Source organism: Nerophis ophidion, unplaced genomic scaffold (assembly GCF_033978795.1).
Source record: "Nerophis ophidion isolate RoL-2023_Sa unplaced genomic scaffold, RoL_Noph_v1.0 HiC_scaffold_38, whole genome shotgun sequence".
NCBI classification, from domain to species: Eukaryota; Metazoa; Chordata; class Actinopteri; order Syngnathiformes; family Syngnathidae; genus Nerophis; species Nerophis ophidion.
In genome coordinates, this window is record NW_026906960.1 from 659,465 (window position 1) to 685,000 (window position 25,536).

Sequence of the window (25,536 nt, forward strand, 5' to 3'; positions counted from 1 at the left end):
TTAAAATTAAATACATGTTTTTGTATTAATATTAAATACATGTTTAGTGTATTAATATTAAAAACATGTTTAGTGTATAAATGTTAAATACATGTTTAGTGTATGAATGTTAAATACATGTTTAGTGTATTAATATTAAATATATGTTTAGTGTATTAAAATTAAATACATGTTTTTGTATTAATATTAAATACATGTTTAGTGTATTAATATTAAATACATGTTCAGTGTATTAATATTAAATACATGTTTAGTGTATAAATATAAGTGTATGAGAAACCAAACTTATGTAAAAAAAAAAATAAAAGAAACAAAAAAAAAGGAAAAAGAGAGAGAGGGAGACGGAGAGGACCGGACTTATTAAGAGGGAACGTGCGCCCTCCTGTGGACTTCTGCCGCAACTGCACACATAAAGAAATTCATTATTTCCAAGTGTGCCTTATTTAGAGGATAATAAATACATGTTTACTGTATGAATATTAAATATATGATTAGTATATAATTAAATATATGTTTGGTATATGATTATTAAATACATGTTCAGTGTATGAATATTAAATACATGTTTAGTGTATAAATATTAAATACATGTTTAGTGTAATAATATTAAATATATGTTTAGTTTATTAAAATTAAATACATGTTTTTGTATTAATATTAAATACATGTTTAGTTTATTAAACTTAAATACATGTTTTGTGTTAATATTAAATACATGTTTAGTGTATGAATATTAAATACACGTTTAGTGTATGAATATTAAATACATGTTTAGTTTATGAATATTAAATACATGTTTAGTGGATATATAATAAATACATATTTAGTGTATTAATATAAAAATACATGTTTAGTGTATAAATATTAAATACATGTTTAGTGTATTAATATTAAATACATGTTCAGTGTATTAATATTAAATACATGTTTAGTGTATGGATATTAAATACATGTTTAGTGTATGAATATTAAAAACATGTTTAGTGTATACATATTAAATACATGTTTAGTGTATGAATATTAAATACATGTTTGGTGTATAAATATTAAATACATGTTTAGTGTATGAATATTAAATACATGTTTGGTGTATAAATATTAAATACATGTTTAGTGTATTAATATTAAATATATGTTTAGTTTATTAAACTTAAATACCTGTTTTTGTATTAATATTAAATACATGTTTAGTGTATGAATATTAAATACATGTTTAGTTTATGAATATTAAATACATGTTTAGTGGATAAATAATAAATAAATATTTAGTGTATTAATATTAAATACATGTTTAGTGTATAAATATTAAATACATGTTTAGTGTATAAATATTAAATATATGTTTAGTGTATTAATATTAAATATGTGTTTACTTTATTAAAATTAAATACATGTTTTTGTATTAATATTAAATACATGTTTAATGTATAAATATTAAATACAGGTTTAGTGTATTAATATTAAATATTCCCGCTTCCGCCATCCTAGTCACTGCCGTTGTGTCCTTGGGCAAGACACTTTACCCACCTGCTCCCAGTGCCACCCACACTGGTTCAAAAAATGTAACTTAGATATTGGGTTTCACTATGTAAAGCGCTTTGAGTCGCTAGAGAAAAACGCTATATAAATATAATTCACTTCACTTCACTTCACATGTTTAGTGTATGAATAATAACTACAGGTTTAGTGTATTAATATTAAATACATGTTTAGTGTATAAATATTAAATACATGTTTAGTGTATTAATATTAAATACATGTTTAGTGTATAAATGTTAAATACATGTTTAGTGTATTAATATTAAATATATGTTTAGTTTATTAAAATTAAATACATGTTTTTGTGTTAATATTAAATACATGTTTAGTGTATAAATAATAAATAAATGTTTAGTGTATGAATATTAAATACATGTTTAGTGTATAAATATTAAATACATGTTTAGTTTATGAATATTAAATACATGTTTACTGTATTAATATTAAATTTATATTTAGTTTATTAAAATTAAATACATGTTTTTGTATTAATATTAAATACATGTTTAGTGTATAAATATTAAATACATGTTTAGTGTATAAATATTAAATACATGTTTAGTGTATTAATATTAAATACATGTTTAGTGTATGAATATTAAATGTTTAGTTTATTAAAATTAAATACATGTTTTTGTATTAATATTAAATACATGTTTAGTTTATTAAAATTAAATACATGTTTAGTGTATGAATGTTAAATACATGTTTAGTGTATTAATATTAAATATATGTTTAGTGTATTAAAATTAAATACATGTTTTTGTATTAATATTAAATACATGTTTAGTGTATAAATATTAAATACATGTTCAGTGTATTAATATTAAATACATGTTTAGTGTATAAATATAAGTGTATGAGAAACCAAACTTATGTAAAAAAAAAAAAAAAGATACAAAAAAAAAGGAAAAAGAGAGAGAGAGACGGAGAGGACCGGACTTATTAAGAGGGAACGTGCGCCCTCCTGTGGACTTCTGCCGCAACTGCACACATAAAGAAATTCATTATTTCCAAGTGTGCCTTATTTAGAGGATAATAAATACATGTTTACTGTATGAATATTAAATATATGATTAGTATATAATTACATATATGTTTGGTATATGATTATTAAATACATGTTCAGTGTATTAATATTAAATACATGTTTAGTGTATGAATATTAAATACATGTTTAGTGTATTAATATTAAATATATGTTTAGTTTATTAAACTTAAATACATGTTTTTGTATTAATATTAAATACATGTTTAGTGTATAAATATTAAATACAGGTTTAGTGGATAAATAATAAATAAATATTTAGTGTATTAATATTAAATACATGTTTAGTGTATAAATATTAAATACATGTTTAGTGTATAAATATTAAATACATGTTTAGTGTATTAATATTAAATATGTGTTTACTTTATTAAAATTAAACAAATGTTTTTGTATTAATATTAAATACATGTTTAGTGTATAAATATTAAATACAGGTTTAGTGTATTAATATTAAATACATGTTTAGTGTATGAATAATAACTACAGGTTTAGTGTATAAATATTAAATACATGTTTAGTGTATGAATGTTAAATATATATTTAGTTTATTAAAATTAAATACATGTTTTGTATTCATATTAAATACATGTTTAGTGTATAAATATTAAATACATGTTTAGTGTATTAATATTAAATACATGTTTAGTGTATGAATATTAAATACATGTTTAGTGTATTAATATTAAATATATATTTAGTTTATTAAAATTAAATACATGTTTTGTATTAATATTAAATACATGTTTAGTGTATAAATATTAAATACATGTTTAGTGTATTAATATTAAATACATGTTTAGTGTATGAATATTAAATACATGTTTAGTGTATAAATATTAAATACATGTTTAGTGTATTAATATTAAATACATGTTTAGTGTATTAATATTAAATACACTTTTAGTGTATAAATAGTAAATACACGTTTAGTGTAACAATATTAAATACATGTTTAGTCTATTAATATTAAATATATGTTTAGTTTATTAAAATTAAATACATGTTTTTGTATTAATATTAAATACGTATTAAGTGTAAGAATAATAACAATATGTTTATTGAATGAATATTGAATACATGTTTAGTGTATTAATATTAAATATGTGTTTAGTTTATTAAAATTAAATACATGTTTTTGTATTAATATTAAATACATGTTTAGTGTATCAATATTAAATATATGTTTAGTTTATTAAAATTAAATACATGTTTTTGTATTAATATTAAATACATGTTTAGTGTATTAATATTAAATACATGTTTAGTGTATGAATAATAACTACATGTTTATGAATATTAAATACATGTCTAGTGTATGAATATTAAATACAAGTTTAGTGTGAACATATTAAATACATGTTTAGTCTATTATTAAATTCCATTTTAGTGTATAATTATTAAATACATGTTTAGTGTATTAATATTAAATACATGTTTAGTGTATTAATATTAAATATATATTTAGTTTATGAATATTAAATACATGTTTAGTGGATATATAATAAATACATATTTAGTGTATTAATATTAAATACATGTTTAGTGTATAAATATTAAATACATGTTTAGTGTATGAATAATAACTACATGTTTATTATATTAATAGTGTATGAATAATAACTACATGTTTATTATATTAATATTAAACACATGTTTAGTGTATGAATATTAAATACACTTTTAGTGTATGAATATTAAATACACATTTAGTGTAAAAATATTAAATACATGTTTAGTGTATTAATATTAAATATATATTTAGTTTATTAAAATTAAATACATGTTTTTGTATTAATATTAAATACATGTTTAGTGTATAAATAATAACTACATGTTTAGTGTGTGAATATTAAATACATGTTTAGTGTATGAATATTAAATACAAGTTTAGTGTATTAATATTAAATACATGTTTAGTGTATTAATATTAAATGTTTAGTTTATTAAAATTAAATACATGTTTTTGTATTAATATTAAATACATGTTTAGTGTATTAATATTAAAAACATGTTTAGTGTATAAATGTTAAATACATGTTTAGTGTATGAATGTTAAATACATGTTTAGTGTATTAATATTAAATATATGTTTAGTGTATTAAAATTAAATACATGTTTTTGTATTAATATTAAATACATGTTTAGTGTATTAATATTAAATACATGTTCAGTGTATTAATATTAAATACATGTTTAGTGTATAAATATAAGTGTATGAGAAACCAAACTTATGTAAAAAAAAAAATAAAAGAAACAAAAAAAAAGGAAAAAGAGAGAGAGGGAGACGGAGAGGACCGGACTTATTAAGAGGGAACGTGCGCCCTCCTGTGGACTTCTGCCGCAACTGCACACATAAAGAAATTCATTATTTCCAAGTGTGCCTTATTTAGAGGATAATAAATACATGTTTACTGTATGAATATTAAATATATGATTAGTATATAATTAAATATATGTTTGGTATATGATTATTAAATACATGTTCAGTGTATGAATATTAAATACATGTTTAGTGTATAAATATTAAATACATGTTTAGTGTAATAATATTAAATATATGTTTAGTTTATTAAAATTAAATACATGTTTTTGTATTAATATTAAATACATGTTTAGTTTATTAAACTTAAATACATGTTTTGTGTTAATATTAAATACATGTTTAGTGTATGAATATTAAATACACGTTTAGTGTATGAATATTAAATACATGTTTAGTTTATGAATATTAAATACATGTTTAGTGGATATATAATAAATACATATTTAGTGTATTAATATAAAAATACATGTTTAGTGTATAAATATTAAATACATGTTTAGTGTATTAATATTAAATACATGTTCAGTGTATTAATATTAAATACATGTTTAGTGTATGGATATTAAATACATGTTTAGTGTATGAATATTAAAAACATGTTTAGTGTATACATATTAAATACATGTTTAGTGTATGAATATTAAATACATGTTTGGTGTATAAATATTAAATACATGTTTAGTGTATGAATATTAAATACATGTTTGGTGTATAAATATTAAATACATGTTTAGTGTATTAATATTAAATATATGTTTAGTTTATTAAACTTAAATACCTGTTTTTGTATTAATATTAAATACATGTTTAGTGTATGAATATTAAATACATGTTTAGTTTATGAATATTAAATACATGTTTAGTGGATAAATAATAAATAAATATTTAGTGTATTAATATTAAATACATGTTTAGTGTATAAATATTAAATACATGTTTAGTGTATAAATATTAAATATATGTTTAGTGTATTAATATTAAATATGTGTTTACTTTATTAAAATTAAATACATGTTTTTGTATTAATATTAAATACATGTTTAATGTATAAATATTAAATACAGGTTTAGTGTATTAATATTAAATATTCCCGCTTCCGCCATCCTAGTCACTGCCGTTGTGTCCTTGGGCAAGACACTTTACCCACCTGCTCCCAGTGCCACCCACACTGGTTCAAAAAATGTAACTTAGATATTGGGTTTCACTATGTAAAGCGCTTTGAGTCGCTAGAGAAAAACGCTATATAAATATAATTCACTTCACTTCACTTCACATGTTTAGTGTATGAATAATAACTACAGGTTTAGTGTATTAATATTAAATACATGTTTAGTGTATAAATATTAAATACATGTTTAGTGTATTAATATTAAATACATGTTTAGTGTATAAATGTTAAATACATGTTTAGTGTATTAATATTAAATATATGTTTAGTTTATTAAAATTAAATACATGTTTTTGTGTTAATATTAAATACATGTTTAGTGTATTAATATTAAAAACATGTTTAGTGTATAAATGTTAAATACATGTTTAGTGTATAAATGTTAAATACATGTTTAGTGTATTAATATTAAATATATGTTTAGTAAATTAAAATTAAATACATGTTTTTGTATTAATATTAAATACATGTTTAGTGTCTAAATATTAAATACATGTTTAGTGTATTGATATTAAATACATGTTTAGTGTATAAATATGAGTGTATGAGAAACCAAATTTATGTAAAAAAAAATAAAAGAAACAAAAAAAAAGGAAAAAGAGAGAGAGAGAGACGGAGAGGACCGGACTTATTAAGAGGGAATGTGCACCCTCCTGTGGACTTCTGCCGCAACTGCACACATAAAGAAATTCATTATTTCCAAGTGTGCCTTATTTTGAGGATAATAAATACATGTTTACTGTATGAATATTAAATAAATGATTAGTATATAATTACATATACGTTTGGTATATGATTATTAAATACATGTTCAGTGTATTAATATTAAATACATGTTTAGTGTATGGATATTAAATACATGTTTAGTGTATGAATATTAAATACATGTTTAGTGTATGAATATTAAATACATGTTTAATGTATGAATATTAAATACATGTTTGGTGTATAAATATTAAATACATGTTTAGTGTATGAATATTAAATACATGTTTGGTGTATAAATATTAAATACATGTTTAGTGTATTAATATTAAATATGGGCTTCACGGTGGCAGAGGGGTTAGTGCGTCTGCCTCACAATACAAAGGCCCTTCAGTCCTGGGTTCAAATCCAGGCTCGGGATCTTTCTGTGTGGAGTTTGCATGTTCTCCCCGTGAATGCGTGGGTTCCCTCCGGGTACTCCGGCTTCCTCCCACTTCCAAAGACATGCACCTGGGGATAGGTTGATTGGCAACACTAAATTGGCCCTAGTGTGTGAATGTGAGTGTGAATGTTGTCTGTCTATCTGTGTTGGCCCTGCGATGAGGTGGCGACTTGTCCAGGGTGTACCCTGCCTTCCGCCCGATTGTAGCTGAGATAGGCGCCAGCGCCCCCCGCGACCCCGAAAGGGAATAAGCGGTAGAAAATGGATGGATGGATGGGTGTGCAGTGAGGGAGACCCTGAGGCTGCACTGGATTTATTTATGTTAATTTACATGAGTGTTGTGGACAAGCATGCCCATTTGAAAAAGTTTTCAGTCAAGACTAAGTCTGCCCCATGGATTGATAATGGACTTGGGAGTTTAATGACAGAAAGAGACATGGCTAAGAAAGCTTCAGTCAACTCATTTTAATAGCTTTGCTTCTTCCTACTCCTTTTCGGACATGATGTAATGTTAAATGATATGAAATTGTCTGATTTATTATGTTGTATGTTCCATCCATCCATTTTTCTGCTGCTTATTCCCTTTGGGGGGGCGCTGGTGCCTATCTCAGCTACAATCGGGCAGAAGGCGGTGTACACCCTGGACAAGTGGCCTTCTCATGGCAGGGCCAACACAGATAGACAGACAACTTCACACACTAGGGACCATTTAGTGTTGCCAATCAACCTATCCCCAGGTATATGTCTTTGGAAGTGGGAGGGGCCTATCCCCAGGTGCATGTCATAGGAGGTGGGAGGGGCCTATCCCCAGGTGCATGTCTTTGGTGGTGGGAGGAAGTCGGAGTACCCGGAGGACACCCCCACAGTCACGGGGAGAACATGCAAACTCCACACAGAAATATCCCGAGCCCGGGATTGAACCCCCGACTACTCAGGACCTTCGTATTGTGAGGCAGACGCACTAACCCCTCTTCCGCCGTGAAGCCCGTAAGTACGTTCATATTCGAAATAAACTAAAGAAAGAAAGTATTGAATGATTGACTGAGCTTATAATGCAATTTTACCAAGTGATAAAGTAACAGCACAAAGCACACATCAGTCATATTAAATGATGCATCAAGGACAATACTGTAATGACATCAAATAGATATGTTTAATTTCGCCAGAGTACCTGGTTGGTTTCACATCTTGTTCAACCACTTACCAGAGGGAACAAGATACCTCTTTTTTATCAAAAATCATCATCAAAAAAGTACAGGAAGGGTATAGTGCCATGACCCGGAGTCACACCAGGGTTACTACAGCCACAACACAGAGTACTAACCACTATACCATCACAGCTGTAATAAACCATCCTGAATGATAATGTGTTTGCTTCCCTGTTCATGTTCATAGACAGAATAGTCACATCTAGTTTGAATGCTAGTGACCAAGCCCCAACATGTTTTACTCCAACAAGAGGAAGGCGTGCTCAGGCAAGATTTGTATTGTTTCACCTTTTTCCTCACCCACTTTATTCTGATTGAATGTCCCAAGTATACCAACAGATACATCTTCCAGTTATCTATTCACAATAAAAAAGACAAATTATGCATGTTCCAGTTAGTAGATATTTATGTTAAAAGCAAAAAAACAGTCCCTAAGAAATGGTACTGAATTTTGTTTCAGTTCAATTGACAAATAACAACAAGATAGACAGAAGTTGAAACTAGAATCTTCTCATCTGTAAACTCGAATCCTCTGATCCGTAGTCAGACGCGTTATCCATTGCACCACTAGCCCTATGTGAAGCCTGATTTTACTGTAGTACAAGTTGTATATTGTAAACATCTTAGGCCAAAGGAACACACAGTTTACATTAGGCTTACTACCAAAACAGGGTTTTACTGACTGCTTATGTTGGACTTTAAAATCTAGTGACCTTCTATTTGTTGCAGCCTGGGCCTTCACCAGCTCTACCTGTTGCAGCTAACCTCCACTAAAAATTGAAGTAAAATGCTTCTGGCAAGGGCTACACGGTGGAAGAGGGGTTAGTGCGTCTGCCTCACAATACGAAGGTCCTGCAGTCCTGGGTTCAATCCCAGGCTCGGGATCTTTCTGTGTGGAGTTTGCATGTTCTCCCCGTGAATGCGTGGGTTCCCTCCGGATACTCCGGCTTCCTCCCACCTCCAAAGACATGCACCTGAGGATAGGTTGATTGGCAACACTAAATTGGCCCTAGATTGTGAATGTTGTCTGTCTATCTGTGTTGGCCATGCGATGAGGTGGTGACTTGTCCAGGGTGTACCCCGCCTTCCGCCCGATTGTAGCTGAGATAGGCGCCAGCGCCCCCCGCGACCCCAAAAGGGAATAAGCGGTAGAAAATGGATGGATGGATAATTGCCAGCTTGTCACTGAACATGCTGACTGATTCACCTTCACCTTCACGCCGATAATATAATCATAATTGGGGAATAACCCATCCGACCCACCGTGCGTAGCGCTCCAGACTGTAATTGATAGCTGTGGTCTCACACAAATAATAAATGAACCCACGCATCGCAACGGTAATACGATAGACCTAGTGCTTGTCAGGGGTATCACCGTCTCCAAAGTTACGATACTCCCGTATACTAAAGTATTGTCCGATCATTACCTTATAAAATTCGAGGTTCAGACACATGTTCGTCAAACTAATAATAATAATAACTGCTATAGCAGCCGCAACATTAATACAGCCACAACGACAACTCTTGCTGACCTACTGCCCTCGGTAATGGCACCATTCCCAAAGTATGTGGGCTCTATTGATAACCTCACTAACAAATTTAACGACACCCTGCGCGAAACCATTGATAACATAGCACCGCTAAAGTTAAAAAAGGCTCCAAAAAAGCGCACCCCGTGGTTTACAGAAGAAACTAGAGCTCAGAAATTATTATGTAGAAAGCTGGAACGCAAATGGCGCACGACTAAACTTGAGGTGCACCATCAAGCATGGAGTGATGGTTTAATAACTTATAAACGCATGCTTACCTTAGCTAAAGCTAAATATTACTCAAATCTCATCCACCGTAATAAAAACGATCCTAAATTTTTGTTTAGTACGGTAGCATCGCTAACCCAACAAGGGACCCCCTCCAGTAGCTCAACCCACTCAGCTGATGACTTTATGCAATTCTTTAGTAAGAAAATTGAAGTCATTAGAAAGGAGATTAAAGACAATGCGTCCCAGCTACAACGGGGTTCTATTAACACTGACAGGATGGTATATACGGCGGATACTGCCCTCCAAAATAGTTTCTCTCGTTCTCTCGTTTTGAGGAAATAACATTAGAGGAATTGTTACAACGTGTAAATGGAATAAAACAGACAACATGCTTACTTGACCCTCTTAATGGGAAACTGATCAAGGAGCTCTTTGTATTATTAGGTCCATCAGTGCTAAATATTATAAACTTATCACTCTCCTCGGGCACTGTTCCCCTAGCATTCAAAAAAGCGGTTATTCATCCTCTTCTTAAAAGACCTAACCTCGATCCTGACCTCATGGTAAACTACCGACCGGTGTCTCACCTTCCCTTTATTTCAAAAATCCTTGAAAAAATTGTTGCGGAGCAGTTAAATTAACACTTAGCGTCTAACAATCTATGTGAAACCTTTCAATCCGGTTTCAGGGCAAATCACTCCACGGAGACAGCCCTCGCAAAAATGACTAATGATCTATTGCCAACGATGGATTCTGATGCGTCATCTATGTTGCTGCTCCTCGATCTTAGCGCTGCTTTCGATACCGTCGATCATAATATTTTATTAGAACGTATCAAAACACGAATTGGTATGTCGGACTTAGCCCTGTCTTGGTTTAACTCTTATCTTACTGATAGGATGCAGTGTGTCTCCCATAACAATGTGACCTCGGACTACGTTAAGGTAACGTGTGGAGTTCCCCAGGGTTCGGTCCTTGGCCCTGCACTCTTCAGCATCTACATGCTGCCGCTAGGTGACATCATACGCAAATACGGTGTTAGCTGTCACTGTTATGCTGATGACACCCAACTCTACATGCCCCTAAAGCTGACCAACACACCGGATTGTAGTCAGCTGGAGGCGTGTCTTAATGAAATTAAACATTGGATGTCCGCTAACTTTTTGCAACTCAACGCCAAAAAAACGGAAATGCTGATTATCGGTCCTGCTAGACACCAAACTCTATTTAATAATACAACTCTAACATTTGACAACCAAACAATTAAACAAGGCGACACGGTAAAGAATCTGGGTATTATCTTCGACCCAACTCTCTCCTTTGAGGCACACATTAAAAGCGTTACTAAAACGGCCTTCTTTCATCTCCGTAACATTGCTAAAATTCGCTCCATTCTGTCCACTAAAGACGCTGAGATCATTATCCATGCGTTTGTTACGTCTCGCCTCGACTACTGTAACGTATTATTTTCGGGTCTCCCCATGTCTAGCATTAAAAGATTACAGTTGGTACAAAATGCGGCTGCTAGACTTTTGACAAGAACAAGAAAGTTTGATCACATTACGCCTGTACTGGCTCACCTGCACTGGCTTCCTGTGCACTTAAGATGTGACTTTAAGGTTTTACTACTTACGTATAAAATACTACACGGTCTAGCTCCATCCTATCTTGCCGATTGTATTGTACCATGTGTCCCGGCAAGAAATCTGCGTTCAAAGGACTCCGGCTTGTTAGTGATTCCCAAAGCCCAAAAAAAGTCTGCGGGCTATAGAGCGTTTTCCGTTCGGGCTCCAGTACTCTGGAATGCCCTCCCGGTAACAGTTCGAGATGCCACCTCAGTAGAAGCATTTAAGTCTCACCTTAAAACTCATTTGTATACTCTAGCCTTTAAATAGACTCCCTTTTTAGACCAGTTGATCTGCCGTTTCTTTTCTTTTTCTTCTATGTCCCACTCTCCCTTGTGGAGGGGGTCCGGTCCGATCCGGTGGCCATGTACTGCTTGCCTGTGTATCGGATGGGGATATCTCTGCGCTGCTGATCCGCCTCCGCTTGGGATGGTTTCCTGCTGGCTCCGCTGTGAACGGGACTCTCGCTGCTGTGTTGGATCCGCTTTGGACTGGACTCTCGCGACTGTGTTGGATCCATTGTGGATTGAACTTTCACAGTATCATGTTAGACCCGCTCGACATCCATTGCTTTCCTCCTCTCTAAGGTTCTCATAGTCATTATTGTCACCGACGTCCCACTGGGTCATTATTGTCACCGATGTCCCACTGGGTGTGAGTTTTCCTTGCCCTTATGTGGACCTACCGAGGATGTCGTGGTGGTTTGTGCAGCCCTTTGAGACACTAGTGATTTAGGGTTATATAAGTAAACATTGATTGATTGATTGATTGACCTGAGATTGCCAATATGGATGTTATCTCAGATGTTGGGAAAATCAGCATTGACAAGGTCCTGGGTAGCTCAGTCGGCAGAGCATCAGACTTTTAATTTGAGGGTCCAGGGTTCAAGTCCCTGTTCAAGTGGCTGATGTTAACCTCTTTACACTTCTTAAAATACATCCCTTTGCCCCGTGGTAGCAGTCCTTGTACCTGTATTAAAAACTGAAACCAAAAACCTCCCTCACATCCACTTTAGTTCAGCTGGGAGAGCATTAATGTGATCATCTGAAGGATTAAACGCAATACTTTAAAGTCAAATTGTTAGACAGTGTAACTGTATGGAAAAAGTTGTAGTTAATATTTTGCTGTAGGTGTGTTAGATGCACCTTCACATCACACTGAGCTCAGCTTTATTACTCTCACTTTCAAGTTATACAGTCCAAGACAAACCCTCAAGACGACAAATTTGTGTTTGAAACAGCCCGATGAAAGCGTCAGTTAAATACCAAACATTGGCATGAGGAAAGATACACCGTTAAACAAAATAACAGTTCTTGGAGCCTATTTATATTTATTTATTAAGTGTTTTGACAATGGAATCCAATGCCAATGATGATGTTGATTATTGGATGTTTAGATGAATTATTATCGTGTTCAGCTGCTCACACTCCTCCTGGTGAGCCACTTCCTCCTCCTATAATTAAGAAGACAGCACAGCTGGGCGCTGCCTTGGTCTGTCCGTCATGCTGAAGGAGTGAGGAGTGATATAGTTTGTTTACACTAAATAAGTTATTTCCATTATATAGAAAGTCAACCACGGAGAAATGGTTTTGTTTGAGAAAATAAATGATCAACATTTTGAATCTGGAAGTATCTTATTGAAGAATTTAGTGCGTCATAAACCTCCTCCTCAAGGCAACTCTGCAATCTTTATTTTTATTTTTTCGTAACTTTTTGGAACAACAGAATAGCCGTAACAACGGTTGTCCAAATTAAAAATGACGGAAAGTTGTGTGACAACTGATGCTAAGATTCCTGGCAGCAAGCTTAAGGTTTATGCTATTTATAAATGTTGTTTTTTAAAAATAGAATCAAACTACAGGCTAGTCTTTCAGCAACTGTCATCCAACACAATTCATGATGCATGATCTCAATGCCGGTCCTAAATGAGCAATGGAGAGCTAGTCTGGCAGCTCTGTTTTGGGTAAGCTGGATTTGATTTAGATCTCGTTTAGATGCATTAGAGCAGATTGCTGGGCAGGAGTCAAGATGAGACAATACAAGGGATTGTATCATTTGCTTCATAGTTGTGTTAGTTCAAAAATAGACACTTCTTCTTATGATTGAAATGCTTCTGCTCATTTTTGTTACTATTTTTTGAAGTTTTGCTTCTGAGTATGTATGTTATTTTTTATTGAACAATTAAACATACATAAACAATGTATAGACACATTAAAGGCCTACTGAAAGCCACTACTAGCCACCACACAGTCTGATAGTTTATATATCAATGATGGAATATTAACATTGCAACACATGCCAATACCGCCTTTTTAGTTTACTAATGAGCAATTTGACATTTCCCGGGAGTTTTTTCATGAAAACCTCGCGTAATGATGACGTGTACGCGTGACGTCACGGGCTGTTAAGAAATATGAGCGCTGCACACACACACACACACACACACACACACACACACACACAGCTAGAAGTTGTCTGCTTTAATCGCATAATTACACAATATTTTGGAGATCTGTGTTGCTGAATCTTTTGCAATTTGTTCAATTAATATTGGAGAAGTCAAAGTAGAAAGATGGAGTTGGGAAGCTTTAGCCTTTAGCCACACAAACACACGGTGATTCCTTGTTTAAAATTCCCGGAGGTGAAACTTTACTATGGATCAGAGCGCTTTCAAGCGAACATGGATCCCGACCGAATGTCAACCAGCAGGTTTCGGTGAGAAAATTGTGGTAAAAAGTCGCATCTTATTGGAGATCAGCTGAGCTTGTGCCGTCCATAAAGCTGCCGTCGACTCCCCTGAGAGACTGGTGTCAAGACACCCGTGGAGACACACCCCTCTGACTATCAGGTAATATTAAACTCACTAAAACACTAGCAACACAATAGAAAGATAAGGGATTTCCTAGGATTATCCTAGTAAATGTGTCTAAAAACATCTGAATCCGTCCCAATGCAATCGCCTTTTTTTTTTTTTTTTTTTTTTTTTAACTTGTTTTATTTTTTCTAGTCCGTCACTATCAATATCCTCAAATACAAATCTTTCATCCCCGCTCAAATTAATGGGGAAATTGTCTTTTTCTCGGTCCGAATAGCATTTTTTGTTGGAGGCTCCCGTTAAAAACAATGTGAGGATGTGAGGAGCCATCAACATGTGACGTCATCGTATGCGACTTCCGGTAGAGTCAGGGCTTTTCTGTTAGCACCGAAAGTTGCAAACTTTATTGTGGATGTTCTCTACTAAATCCTTTCAGCAAAAATATGGCAATATCGCGAAATGATCAAGTATGACACATAGAATGGACCTACTATCCCTGTTTGAATAAGAATATCTCATTTCAGTAGGCCTTTAAGGTACTTTCAATACAATTGGAGTCAATGTTTTTTCAATATTTTCAAACATCACATTAAATCCAATCCTCCAATAAACAAAACCCGTTCAAATAAAAGTAAATATGAGACCATTTGAAAAAGATTAAAATAAAAAAATATATAAATAAATAAACTTACACCTGCTTATTTAAAACCACTTAAATAATTCCAATAAATATAGTCATTTAAGGGCTTTTTCTATTTTGTACAATCTTCCAAGAATGAATTAATAAATTGAAATCATGAACACAAAGTGAGAATTTGGATTTAATGTAAAAAATAGACTTTTGTGTATTAGAACTAATGTTTCACACTTTTTAAAAATTAAAATTAATTCATGACACGGTAAATCCACGCCTGCGCAAAGACTACATCACTTCCTGGACTTACGATTTGTTTTAATGGCAGAGCTGCTGCGACATCACGTTCTGTGACATCTGAATGTTTTATTCATATTTTTTTATATAAAAATACAGGACTGTCTCAGAGAATTAGAATATTGTGATAAAGTCCTTTATTTTCTGTAATGCAACTAAAAACATGAAAATGTTATACATTCTGGATTCATTGCACATCAACTGAAATATTGCAAGCCTTTTATTTTAATATTGCTGATTATGGCATACAGCTTTTTTACTTGGTCTGAGGAAATATTCACATTTTTTGAGATACGATTTTTGAGTTTTCTTAAGCTGTATGCCATAATCAGCAATATTGAGATAATAAAAGTGAAGTGAATTATATTTATATAGCGCTTTTCTCTAGTGACTCAAGGCACTTTACATAGTGAAACCCAATATCTAAGTTACATTTACACCAGTGTGAAGGCTTGCAATATTTTAGTTGATGTGTAATGAATTCAGAATGTATGACATTTTCATGTTTAGAAAATAAAGGACTTTATCACAATATAAAAGGGAACAACAATAAAAACACGCGGAAGGGTACATTTAAATAAATCAGGCAGTAATATCGCTACAATTTCTAGCACTTTCACTCTTGTCATTGCAATGAATGTCGCAGGGGGGCGCCACTGAACCCCAAAATAAAGCTTTGTTTGATATACTTTGAATTTACTTTTAGAAACAAAACACTCTTTTATATCACGTTGTTATTCAAATAAATATTACGTAAAAGAAAAGCATGGTAACAGTGACAGCAGGCAATATCTTATATAGAGCTACCTCTTCGTCCGCTCGGCTGTGACGTCATTCCCAGCTTCCGGGGTAAACGGAAGACATCAGAAAGAGCACATCGAAGGAGAAAGACGCTAATAAGTCAGTCCTATTATTTGTTCTCCAGTTTGAAATATTTACATCGTATAAAATACATCTTTGATTCTTTATTTAAGGATAAAGTGGTCTGGATGCGCTAGAAGCACTGTGCCGCTTCTCGTGCTATCTTTGCTTGTTAGTTAGCTTAGCTCGCTAGTTAGCTTAGCTTGTTAGCTGCTAACAGAAGACACAGAAGTTATCAACACATCGCTAAGTAGAGATCAAGTGTGAGAGTAAAGTGTTGTGATTGTGTGAAAATGTCTACATTACAAATGTTGAGAGCGTTGGTGGATCAGCGACTAACTGCTGCCGTTGAAGAAATATTTGTAGTGTTAGAAAGAACGACAGCAGAATACCAGGCGGAACTTTCTAGAACAAAGGAGGAAAACTCAACTACTGGACGCTGTTTTCAAGAAACATCAAGTTGTGTTACACAGAACAGGTTTGTTTACTTATTACTCTCAGATATTTACTAACACTATATTTGAATAATTACAAGAAAATGACATTTACATTTTATAATATAATCAGGATGAACAGTGGTGGAACAAGTCAGAGCTGGGCCGGGGGCGGCCTCCATGACGGGGCCCCCTTAACCTAAATAATAAAGCTAATTCTAACATCGTTTTACAACATGCACATGCCTCTCTAGGTTTACCGCCAACAATCTTTAACCAGGTTTTAAAACTTTTTCCAGCCATTTTTGCTGAAATTTGCATTTTCCTGACATGTATTTATTTTCTCACGTTCACCACAGCATCAGCCCGTTCACAGGATGTAGAAAAATTATCAATGGGGATCTGATTTTTTTTATTTATTTTGCCTGTCTTTCACAATCCTTATGTAAGACAATAATATGTTTTTATTTTGTATGCATTCTAAGTTGGAAACAAACATTAGCAAAATCTTAACTATCCTAATTCTAACAATGGAGTCAATGGGATCACCTCTATTCCGCTCACTAAGCCCCCTAAATAAGAATGAGTTGATCAATATAATATATCCAGAAGTCTTTTTCTTAAATGCTATCCCTTTAAAACATGCTGTAAAAATGCATATCCTCTAGAAATATTCATTATAATAGCCACAAACTGGAGGGTATATTTTTTAATTAGGATAACATTTAAAACATTGTTTAAAGTTTTTATGGAATTTTCCAGGGTGTAGCCCACCTTCCGCCCCCCGTGATCCCAAAAGGGGCAAGAGGTAGAAAATGGATGATGGATGGAAAAAGACACATCATGGAATGATATTTATATTCTTGAGATGCATGAAAGATAAATTTGAGTTAATGAAATATGGAGAATAGATTGTATTGTGCACCCTTTGTTTAAAAAGGGTACAGTTAGGGCTGGACCATTGTGGGAAAAATAATAATCGCCATTATTTTGATTGATATTGTAATCACAATTACACAATTATTCATTCATTTGAAAACACCAGTATTTGTTTTCATTACCAAAACTCAACGTTAAATATAGTTTAAAAAACGGATATGAGTTAGTAACTAATCAACCACAAGTAAAAAAAATAGTTCACATAAATTTAAGTAACAATGGCAATAAAAAAAGACAGTAAAATTTTGTTTTATGTTTTAATTGTTTTTAGTTCCATTTTTTACCTTTTACACTTTTTTTTTTACTACCATTTAAGTGTGTGCTTTTTTTGTCAAATAAAAATGTATACAATGTTTATTAATTAAATGCAGAATCTCTCACATTTATTGGTGAAATACATCGTTGGACAAATTTGACCCGTACTTTGGGTCAATGCATGGATAAGTTCATCATGCTTGTGTGAGGTGCTCTTTTGAAACCTTTGTTAGCGCAGTCAGACCTATTATTGTGAAGGGGGAAGTGTGCTGCTGTTCTCAGCTCGAAGTGTGGAGGCCATTTGAGGCTGGTTAAAAAAAAAAAGGAGGGAGAGACTCAAGTTGCGACTGCTGTGCTGTTTGTACATTAATCCTACATGGATGATGTCGTTCACAACAACACAAGCAGATGAGATGTGTTGTGGATTATGGATTTTCCAACTTTAACTTCGTAGTTTAGTCGCTATTTCAAATGGGCGCCTCAAGGACGGAACGGTTGCATGTTTCACAGTAATAGTCGTTGTGACGTGTAGAGGACGAGGAGGTTTATTACCATTGTGGGGGAGTTTTCTGTGTCTACGTACCTTGGACACATCCGTACACCCACCGGAGTGACGCCACGCTCTCTCCGCCGTGTGTTTGAGGAGCCTGCAAAAGACTTGCACATACATGTAACAATCTTGTTCAATCAACAATACGGTTTGGTATAAACCTAAAAAAAACAAAAGACAATACAACCATAAAGGAAAAAGTTGGCTTTTGCGCCACTAGCTTAATGCTAACCTACAATGGACGACCACATTGATAGGCTAACAAAAATTAGCATTTCGATCGTTTTAAATTTGTACAAAGGTTTAACAAGTAATATTTTAGTTTAACAAAAGTGACATAGGACAACAGTCAACAGATGAATTGTTCTTCCATCCATCCATCTATTTTCCATCCGGGGGTCGCTGGAGCTTATCTCAGCTGCAATCAGGCAGGAGGTTGTCACGTTCGGAACACATTGTGATGCGTGGGGATGTCAACTCAAGATGCACGGGACCAGACAAGCAAGTTAGCAGGTAGGAGCTGGATTTAATATATAAATTAATAAAAGAACACTGATACAAAGGCAAAAGAAAGCGCGTGCAACTCACCGGGAGCTAGGCTAAACGCTAACACTGAGTAAAAAGTCCACAGAAGCGCGTGTCGAGCGCACAGAAGCTAAGGAGGAACGTAGCAAGCCAGAACAGGACAAACTTAACCAAACGTGAGTGTTGCATAAAGCAAGTGAAGAACTCAGACCCAACAAAGGCAGGTATAAATACAGAAATGGTCATCAAAGACAGGTGTGCGCCGGGCGCCAGTGCAGTTGGAACAAATGAAGTCGCTATGGTGACCAATACAAACTAGGAAGTGCACGAACTAAGAATCGGAAGAATCAAACCATAAACAAGAAACACAAAAGACTCAAATATAGACAAAAGATGTGATCCAGGAATCGGATCACAACAGAGGTGGTGTACACCCTGGACAAGTCGCCACCTCATCGCAGGCATTTTTACTTACATACATATATTCACCAAACTGTGTAGAAACTAAACTTTGTACTACTAGGCCTTCATGCCCATCAAATCTTCAAACTCTGATTTAGTATGGGACATTATTGCCAGGTCTTCTTGTGTCGCGAAATTGTGAAATTACATTTTTTCCACTCACAAAGACCCCAAACGTCCAGATTTTTAACCGCTGATTTGTATTTTTGATGTTCAGTTGGCCGAGCAGAGGAATTAGTTGTCACGACAGCAAACTGTGTCTTCTTCCATCACACCTTCAACCATCCTCCATTGCAGCAAATACATTACATTTCCTACAGGTATTATTATCACTGAAGGACTGTAGAACAAGGCTAAACATAGCTTGAAACATGAATAAGTAAGTGCTTAGTAATTTTTTCCATTCAAAATAATTTGGCTGTTTTTCAAACTTCCACCATTTCCACTTTTTTCAAGTGATTCAAATCATTCCATCTTCTACATGTTTCACTAAACCTGGAAATTCAAACTATCATTTTTCCAAGTTCAAAAAATTTTGAAGAATACCCAAAATTCCCATTTTTTTCAATCCCTTTCTTCACCCTTTTTTGTGTCGACCACATTTTTCGACCCACTTCAACCGTTCCACCAGCAAATCATTCCTCTTAAAGAGGACAAAAAACAAAGTTGTTTTTTTCTCTGGAAAAATTCCTGGTTTTCCCAAAATTCCAGGAATCCTATCATACTATTTCTCAACAAAAAAAAGTTACTACTGACCGATTTGAAAAATTCCAACTCATTCAGAACATTCACATATTTTAGCATTTTCTAAAAGAATTCTGCTTTTCCCAAATTTCCAAAATTTTCATGAAATTGTCATTGAAAATAATGGTACATTTTTCAAAGTTCCCCAACTAAACATTTTTCATCCGATTCACACCGTTCCAACTTCAAACTGTTCAGCCTATTCGGTAATCACAGGGTTTCCTTGACAAATTCCCAAAATTGCCAGAATTCCACGTTTTGCGTGACATTTTTCCCCATTCAAAATGAATTAGCCATTTTTCAAAGTGCCACCATTTCCACATTTTTCAACCAATTCAAACAATTCCACCTGCAACATATTCCACTAATTCTGGAAATTGAAAATATAAAATTTTTCAACCCACTTCAACCGTTCCACCGCCAAATCATTTCTCTTAATCAGGACAGAAAACAAATGTGTTTTTTAAATTGGAAAAATCCCGGTTTTCCCGAAATTCAAGGAATTCCATAAAACCATTTCTCAATCAAAAATGTTACGACTTCAACATTTCTCAACCGATCTGAAAAATTCTAACACCAACCATTTCAACTCATTCAGAACATTCACATTTTTTAGCATTTTTGAAAAAATTCCTGCTTTCCCCGAAATTCTCCAAAATTTATATGAAATTCCTATTGAAAGGAATACAATGAAAGTTCCACAACTCCCACATTTTTCATCTGATTCAAACCGTTCCAACTTCAAAATATTCAGTGTGTTCAGGAATTGTGTGCTCCCTTTCAACACTTATTAAAAGAAATTGTCTGGAATTCCCAGTTTTTAGGGACATTTTTCCCCATTTAAAAATAACTATCCATTTTTCAAATTTCCACAATTCCCACGTTTCAAACCATTCTACCTTCAACACATTCAATTCATCCTGGAAATTCAAACAACCAGTTTTCCACATTCGACAAATTTCCAGGAATTCCCATTTTTTTCTAACCTTATTTCCAACCTTGTTTAGTGCAATGACTCTTTTCACATTGTTCAACCCATTTCAACCGTTCCACTGTCAAAACATTCCTCTGAGTCAGGACAAAAAAAGCATGTTGGTTTGAGAACTTAAAAAAATCCCAGTTTTCCCGAGATTCAAACTCTTCAACATTTAAACTATTCTTACATTCATACTACATTCTGTCAACTTTTCAGTTGAGCTTCAGCATTGGAGCATTCAAACACAATTCTTTCAGGAATTTCTTCATCTACTTAATATTATTATAATAATTAAATGTAGCTTACCACATTGAGTGGGTGGACTGCATGAATGATGTCTTCTCAGTTCTCACTGTAACGCAATTTGAGTGTCTAGAAACACTTTAAATTAATTCAATATTACTATTATTAATAAGGTAAACAAGTTATCTTTTGAAGGAGTAGTCAGTAATCTGATTACTTCTTCCCAGTTTAACTGTGGTGACACTATCTAAATGAAAGCAAAACAGATGTCATATTTTTTGGCCAACATGCATGACCTCGAACAGTACAAGCGGTAGAAAATGGATGGATGGATGGATGTTGACTATGCTCATGCTATTTTTAGAGCAGACATGTCTCTAAAGATGAATGTGAAAATGACAGTAATTATTGTCCACCAGCAGGGGGAGCTCATCACTAGTACTACTGCGTGGAGGCTGGCATGTGGTACATTATTTCCTGTGTGTGTATGACTTATTTAGAGAGAGAACAGCAAACTTTTACGTATGGCGTCTACCATTAAGGATTGCAGGAATGACTTTTAAGATGTTTTTATATGAATAAGGAGGATTGGACGTTGGCCTGGAAAGGCATTCCCCTGAAGGTCTTCTTTATGTGTCAGCTGGAAGTACCCTGACTGCTGTGAGGGGAAACTGATGAGATTGTGAGATCATATGTTGGTGCAGGACAATGTCTCATGTGACTGAGCAAAGCTGGACTTTTCTAAAGAATGTTTGTTTTCTCCCGTCCCGTAGATGTCGAAGAACATATTTTTCGTGAGCAGGAAGAGGAACCACATTCCCCCCACATTAAAGAGGAAGTTGAGACGCCACAGACCCATAGTGTTAAACTGACCCTTCACATTAAAGGGCAAGCGGAGGACCCTCTGAACTTACACATCAAAAATAAAGAGGAGGACCCACTGACCCCTCACATTAAACAGGAAGAGGAGTACCCACTGACCCCTTACTTCAAAGAGGAAGAGGAGGACCAAGAGGCGCCGCACATTAAAGAGGAAGAGGAGGAAGAGGGCATCAGTCAGCCTAAATGGTTGGAGGAGTTCCCAGTGACTGGTGTCCCTGTGAAGAGTGAAGATGATGAGGTGAAAGGTGAAAGTGAGGAGAGGGGAGGGGGGGAGCCTCCAAGCAGCAGCTCAACACAACACATGACAACAGAAGCTGATGGAGACCACTGTGGAGGATCACAAGCAGACAAGCTCTTAGCTCCACTATCAGATAGTGAGGACACAACGTCACACTCTCCTGACACTGATGATGAAGACTCTAAAGATGATAAGACATGTCACACTGACAACACTCACTTCACATCTTCTCACTCTCACAAAACTTTTAAATACCGTCGTAGTCTGAAAAGACACATAAGATCACACACTGGAGAAAAACCTTTTTCTTGTTCACTCTGTAGTAAAGGTTTTACACAACGTCAAAATGTGAAAGAACACATGAGAACACACACTGGAGAAAAACCTTTTTCTTGCTCAGAATGTGGTAAAGGTTTTGTTCTCAGTGAACATTTGAAAGTACACATGAGAACACACACCGGTGAAAAACCTTTTTCCTGTTCAATCTGTGGTAAAGATTTTACACAAAGTAATAATTTGAAAAGACACAAGAGAACACACACTGGAGAAAAACCTTTTTCCTGTTCGACCTGTGGTAAAGGTTGTACAAGCAGTACAGATGTGAAAGGACACATGAGAACACACACTGGTGAAAAACCTTTTTCTTGTTCAATCTGTGGTAAAGGTTTTACACAAAGTCAGGATGTGAAAAGACACATGAGAACACACACTGGTGAATAATCACATTCCTGTTGAATCTGCAACAGAAGCTTTGGTGAACGTTCAAAGCTTGTAGTACACACGAGAAGACACCCAGGAGAGAAAGTGTTGAGTTGCAGTGTGTGTGGTGAAAGATTGTCTTCTAAGTACCAGTGTAAGAAACACAAGTGTGCTGGTGAGAACAGCAGCAGCAAATGAAACTGCAGGATTTGAAATAAACTGTCCAGACTTTCATTTTGACTTTCTAACAACATCAGCACATATAACATGTGTGACATTGTTGTTTGTCCAACAATCTTTTTAATATGCTTCTACATTTATAGATTGGATAGTTTGAAATATTGAAGTGTGACATATTTGTATTTGTAATTATTAATCATCCCATAGATTATCACCTTTATATGATATACATATGTACTGGTTCACATCTGAAACATCTTCTGGACCACTTCAGGAAGCATATTATTATTTACTTTATACATCATTTGAACAGTTGTCTTTTATACAATTTTAAAATGTGTGACTTTATGAATCATTTGTTGGGTCTCTGTAATCCATTTTATTAATCATCTTTACTACTCTCTTTTGTAATATGATGATTGTGTTGTGATTGTTTTATACTTTAACTTAATATGTATGTACTTGTACGTTTATGCAATAAAAAGTGAGAGAAAATGGCTGAGTTGTCTGTGGAAGGATGTTTTGTTTTTACTAACATACATTTGTGGGTTAAAAAAAAATCCCCACTATTGTGTTTTAAACATACTTTACCTTTTTTTTTCTTTCTTTCTTTTTTAACATCCCCAAAACAATATCAATCAAATTTTGGAATGTCAGGCAAAAGCCAATATTGTACATCATCTCACAGAGCTTTATTTTGCATACATTCATGAAAAAAAAAAAGTTTAATTTGTTTCCCTATCACAGAACGAACAAGTGTTGTCTTCAATTGAAAAACATCTTAAAAATTATTTAAAATGTTTTCCTTGAATTAACTCCTTGGCGTTTGGAAGAATGGAAACTTTCAAATTATGAGTTTTATTTTTTTGTTCCGGAGAAAATACAATAAAGAAGAAATGGTAAAGAATTAAAAAAAAATAATAATAAATAAAAAAAAAAATATATATATATATATATATATTTACTGGAATTACAATATTTTGAACAAAAGCCTTTATAATTGTTTAAAATATTTTGTCTGTTTGTAGGTTGTACTTAATGAAATCTACAAATAACAAAATACTTTTATCATTCAATAAGTGCATCAGTGACCAAATGCCTTTTTCAAACCATTGCTGTACAAAGATGGATTTGTTTCTCATTTTAATATAAGAACAATTGGAGTATTGTGTGTGATGAAGTTGTGTTTGTAAATTAGTTTCCAGTACAACAACACTTGCTGGTAGGGATGGGTACTGTTCACTTCTAATTCCATGTTTTATGTGTTATATATGTCAATATATTGTGTGTTTGTATTTTGCCAACATGGTAGAATCACATGATAGGCAGGTTGTATCATGTTTTTCTGTCACTTTGAGGAAATGGCATAAAGAGGAAGATGACAATATAATGTCACTTGGACAATGATGTACAGCAGTGGTCCCCAACCACCGATTGGTACCGGCCCGCAGAAGAATTTTTTATTAAAAAAACAATTCTTAAATCAACAAAAAAAACACAATATACACTTACAATTAGTGCACTAACCACAAAAACCTCCCTTTTTCATGACAAAGAAGAAAAAAAGAAAAAAAAAAGGACCCCCCTGATTCTAGTGGCATTTAAATAACTGTTTTTATTCTCTCTCCATATTCCCAACTGACCACAAGACTCAAAAGACAACATTTTCGATGGAGCTTGGGCGGTTTATAACTTGTCGAATTTCCTGGCAAATCTGTACTGCTTCCCGAAGCGGTCACGGGGCTTCTCACGTCATCATTTCTGGCTCCTCCCCTGAATGAAATAGGCCTCCATACACGCCTGGTGGAAACACCCCCTCCATTAGTCCACACACGCCTCCAAGCCTCCGCACCATCGGAAGCGGACCAAGGGTCGCTGGCTGACACCGATATATCAATTTAATAGCATCACACATAGATAGAAAAATACAAAAAAATGGAAAAAAGCCGATAGGGCTGGGCGATCAAACAATGTCAATATA

General features: G+C 33.6%; 2 protein-coding genes and 1 non-coding gene across 5 annotated transcripts in view; 2 read left to right on the plus strand and 1 right to left on the minus strand.

Moving 5' to 3' along the window:
- The window catches only part of LOC133546709 (oocyte zinc finger protein XlCOF8.4-like), a 233,491-nt gene extending 209,438 nt beyond the window's left edge, over nucleotides 1-24,053 (plus strand). Inside the window, exons 1-2 of one of the 3 annotated variants that reach the window (XR_009805258.1) lie at nucleotides 8,071-8,215; nucleotides 22,330-22,454. Coding sequence is in view for 1 of the 3 variants with exons in the window: in XM_061892511.1 (XP_061748495.1) it covers nucleotides 22,330-23,396 (1,067 nt within the window). In the remaining 2 variants the exon portion in view is untranslated. Of the gene's footprint in view, nucleotides 1-8,070; nucleotides 8,216-16,417; nucleotides 16,907-22,329 lie in introns of those variants that run through there. The other 2 variants (XR_009805257.1, XM_061892511.1) reach the window with 2 other exon arrangements.
- Nucleotides 1-25,536, minus strand: part of LOC133546699 (gastrula zinc finger protein XlCGF57.1-like) — a 299,733-nt gene that overhangs the window by 38,871 nt on the left and 235,326 nt on the right. The window lies entirely within an intron of this gene.
- trnak-uuu (transfer RNA lysine (anticodon UUU)) lies at nucleotides 12,652-12,724 on the plus strand. The gene has a single exon. It is a non-coding gene; the product is annotated as a tRNA-Lys (tRNA).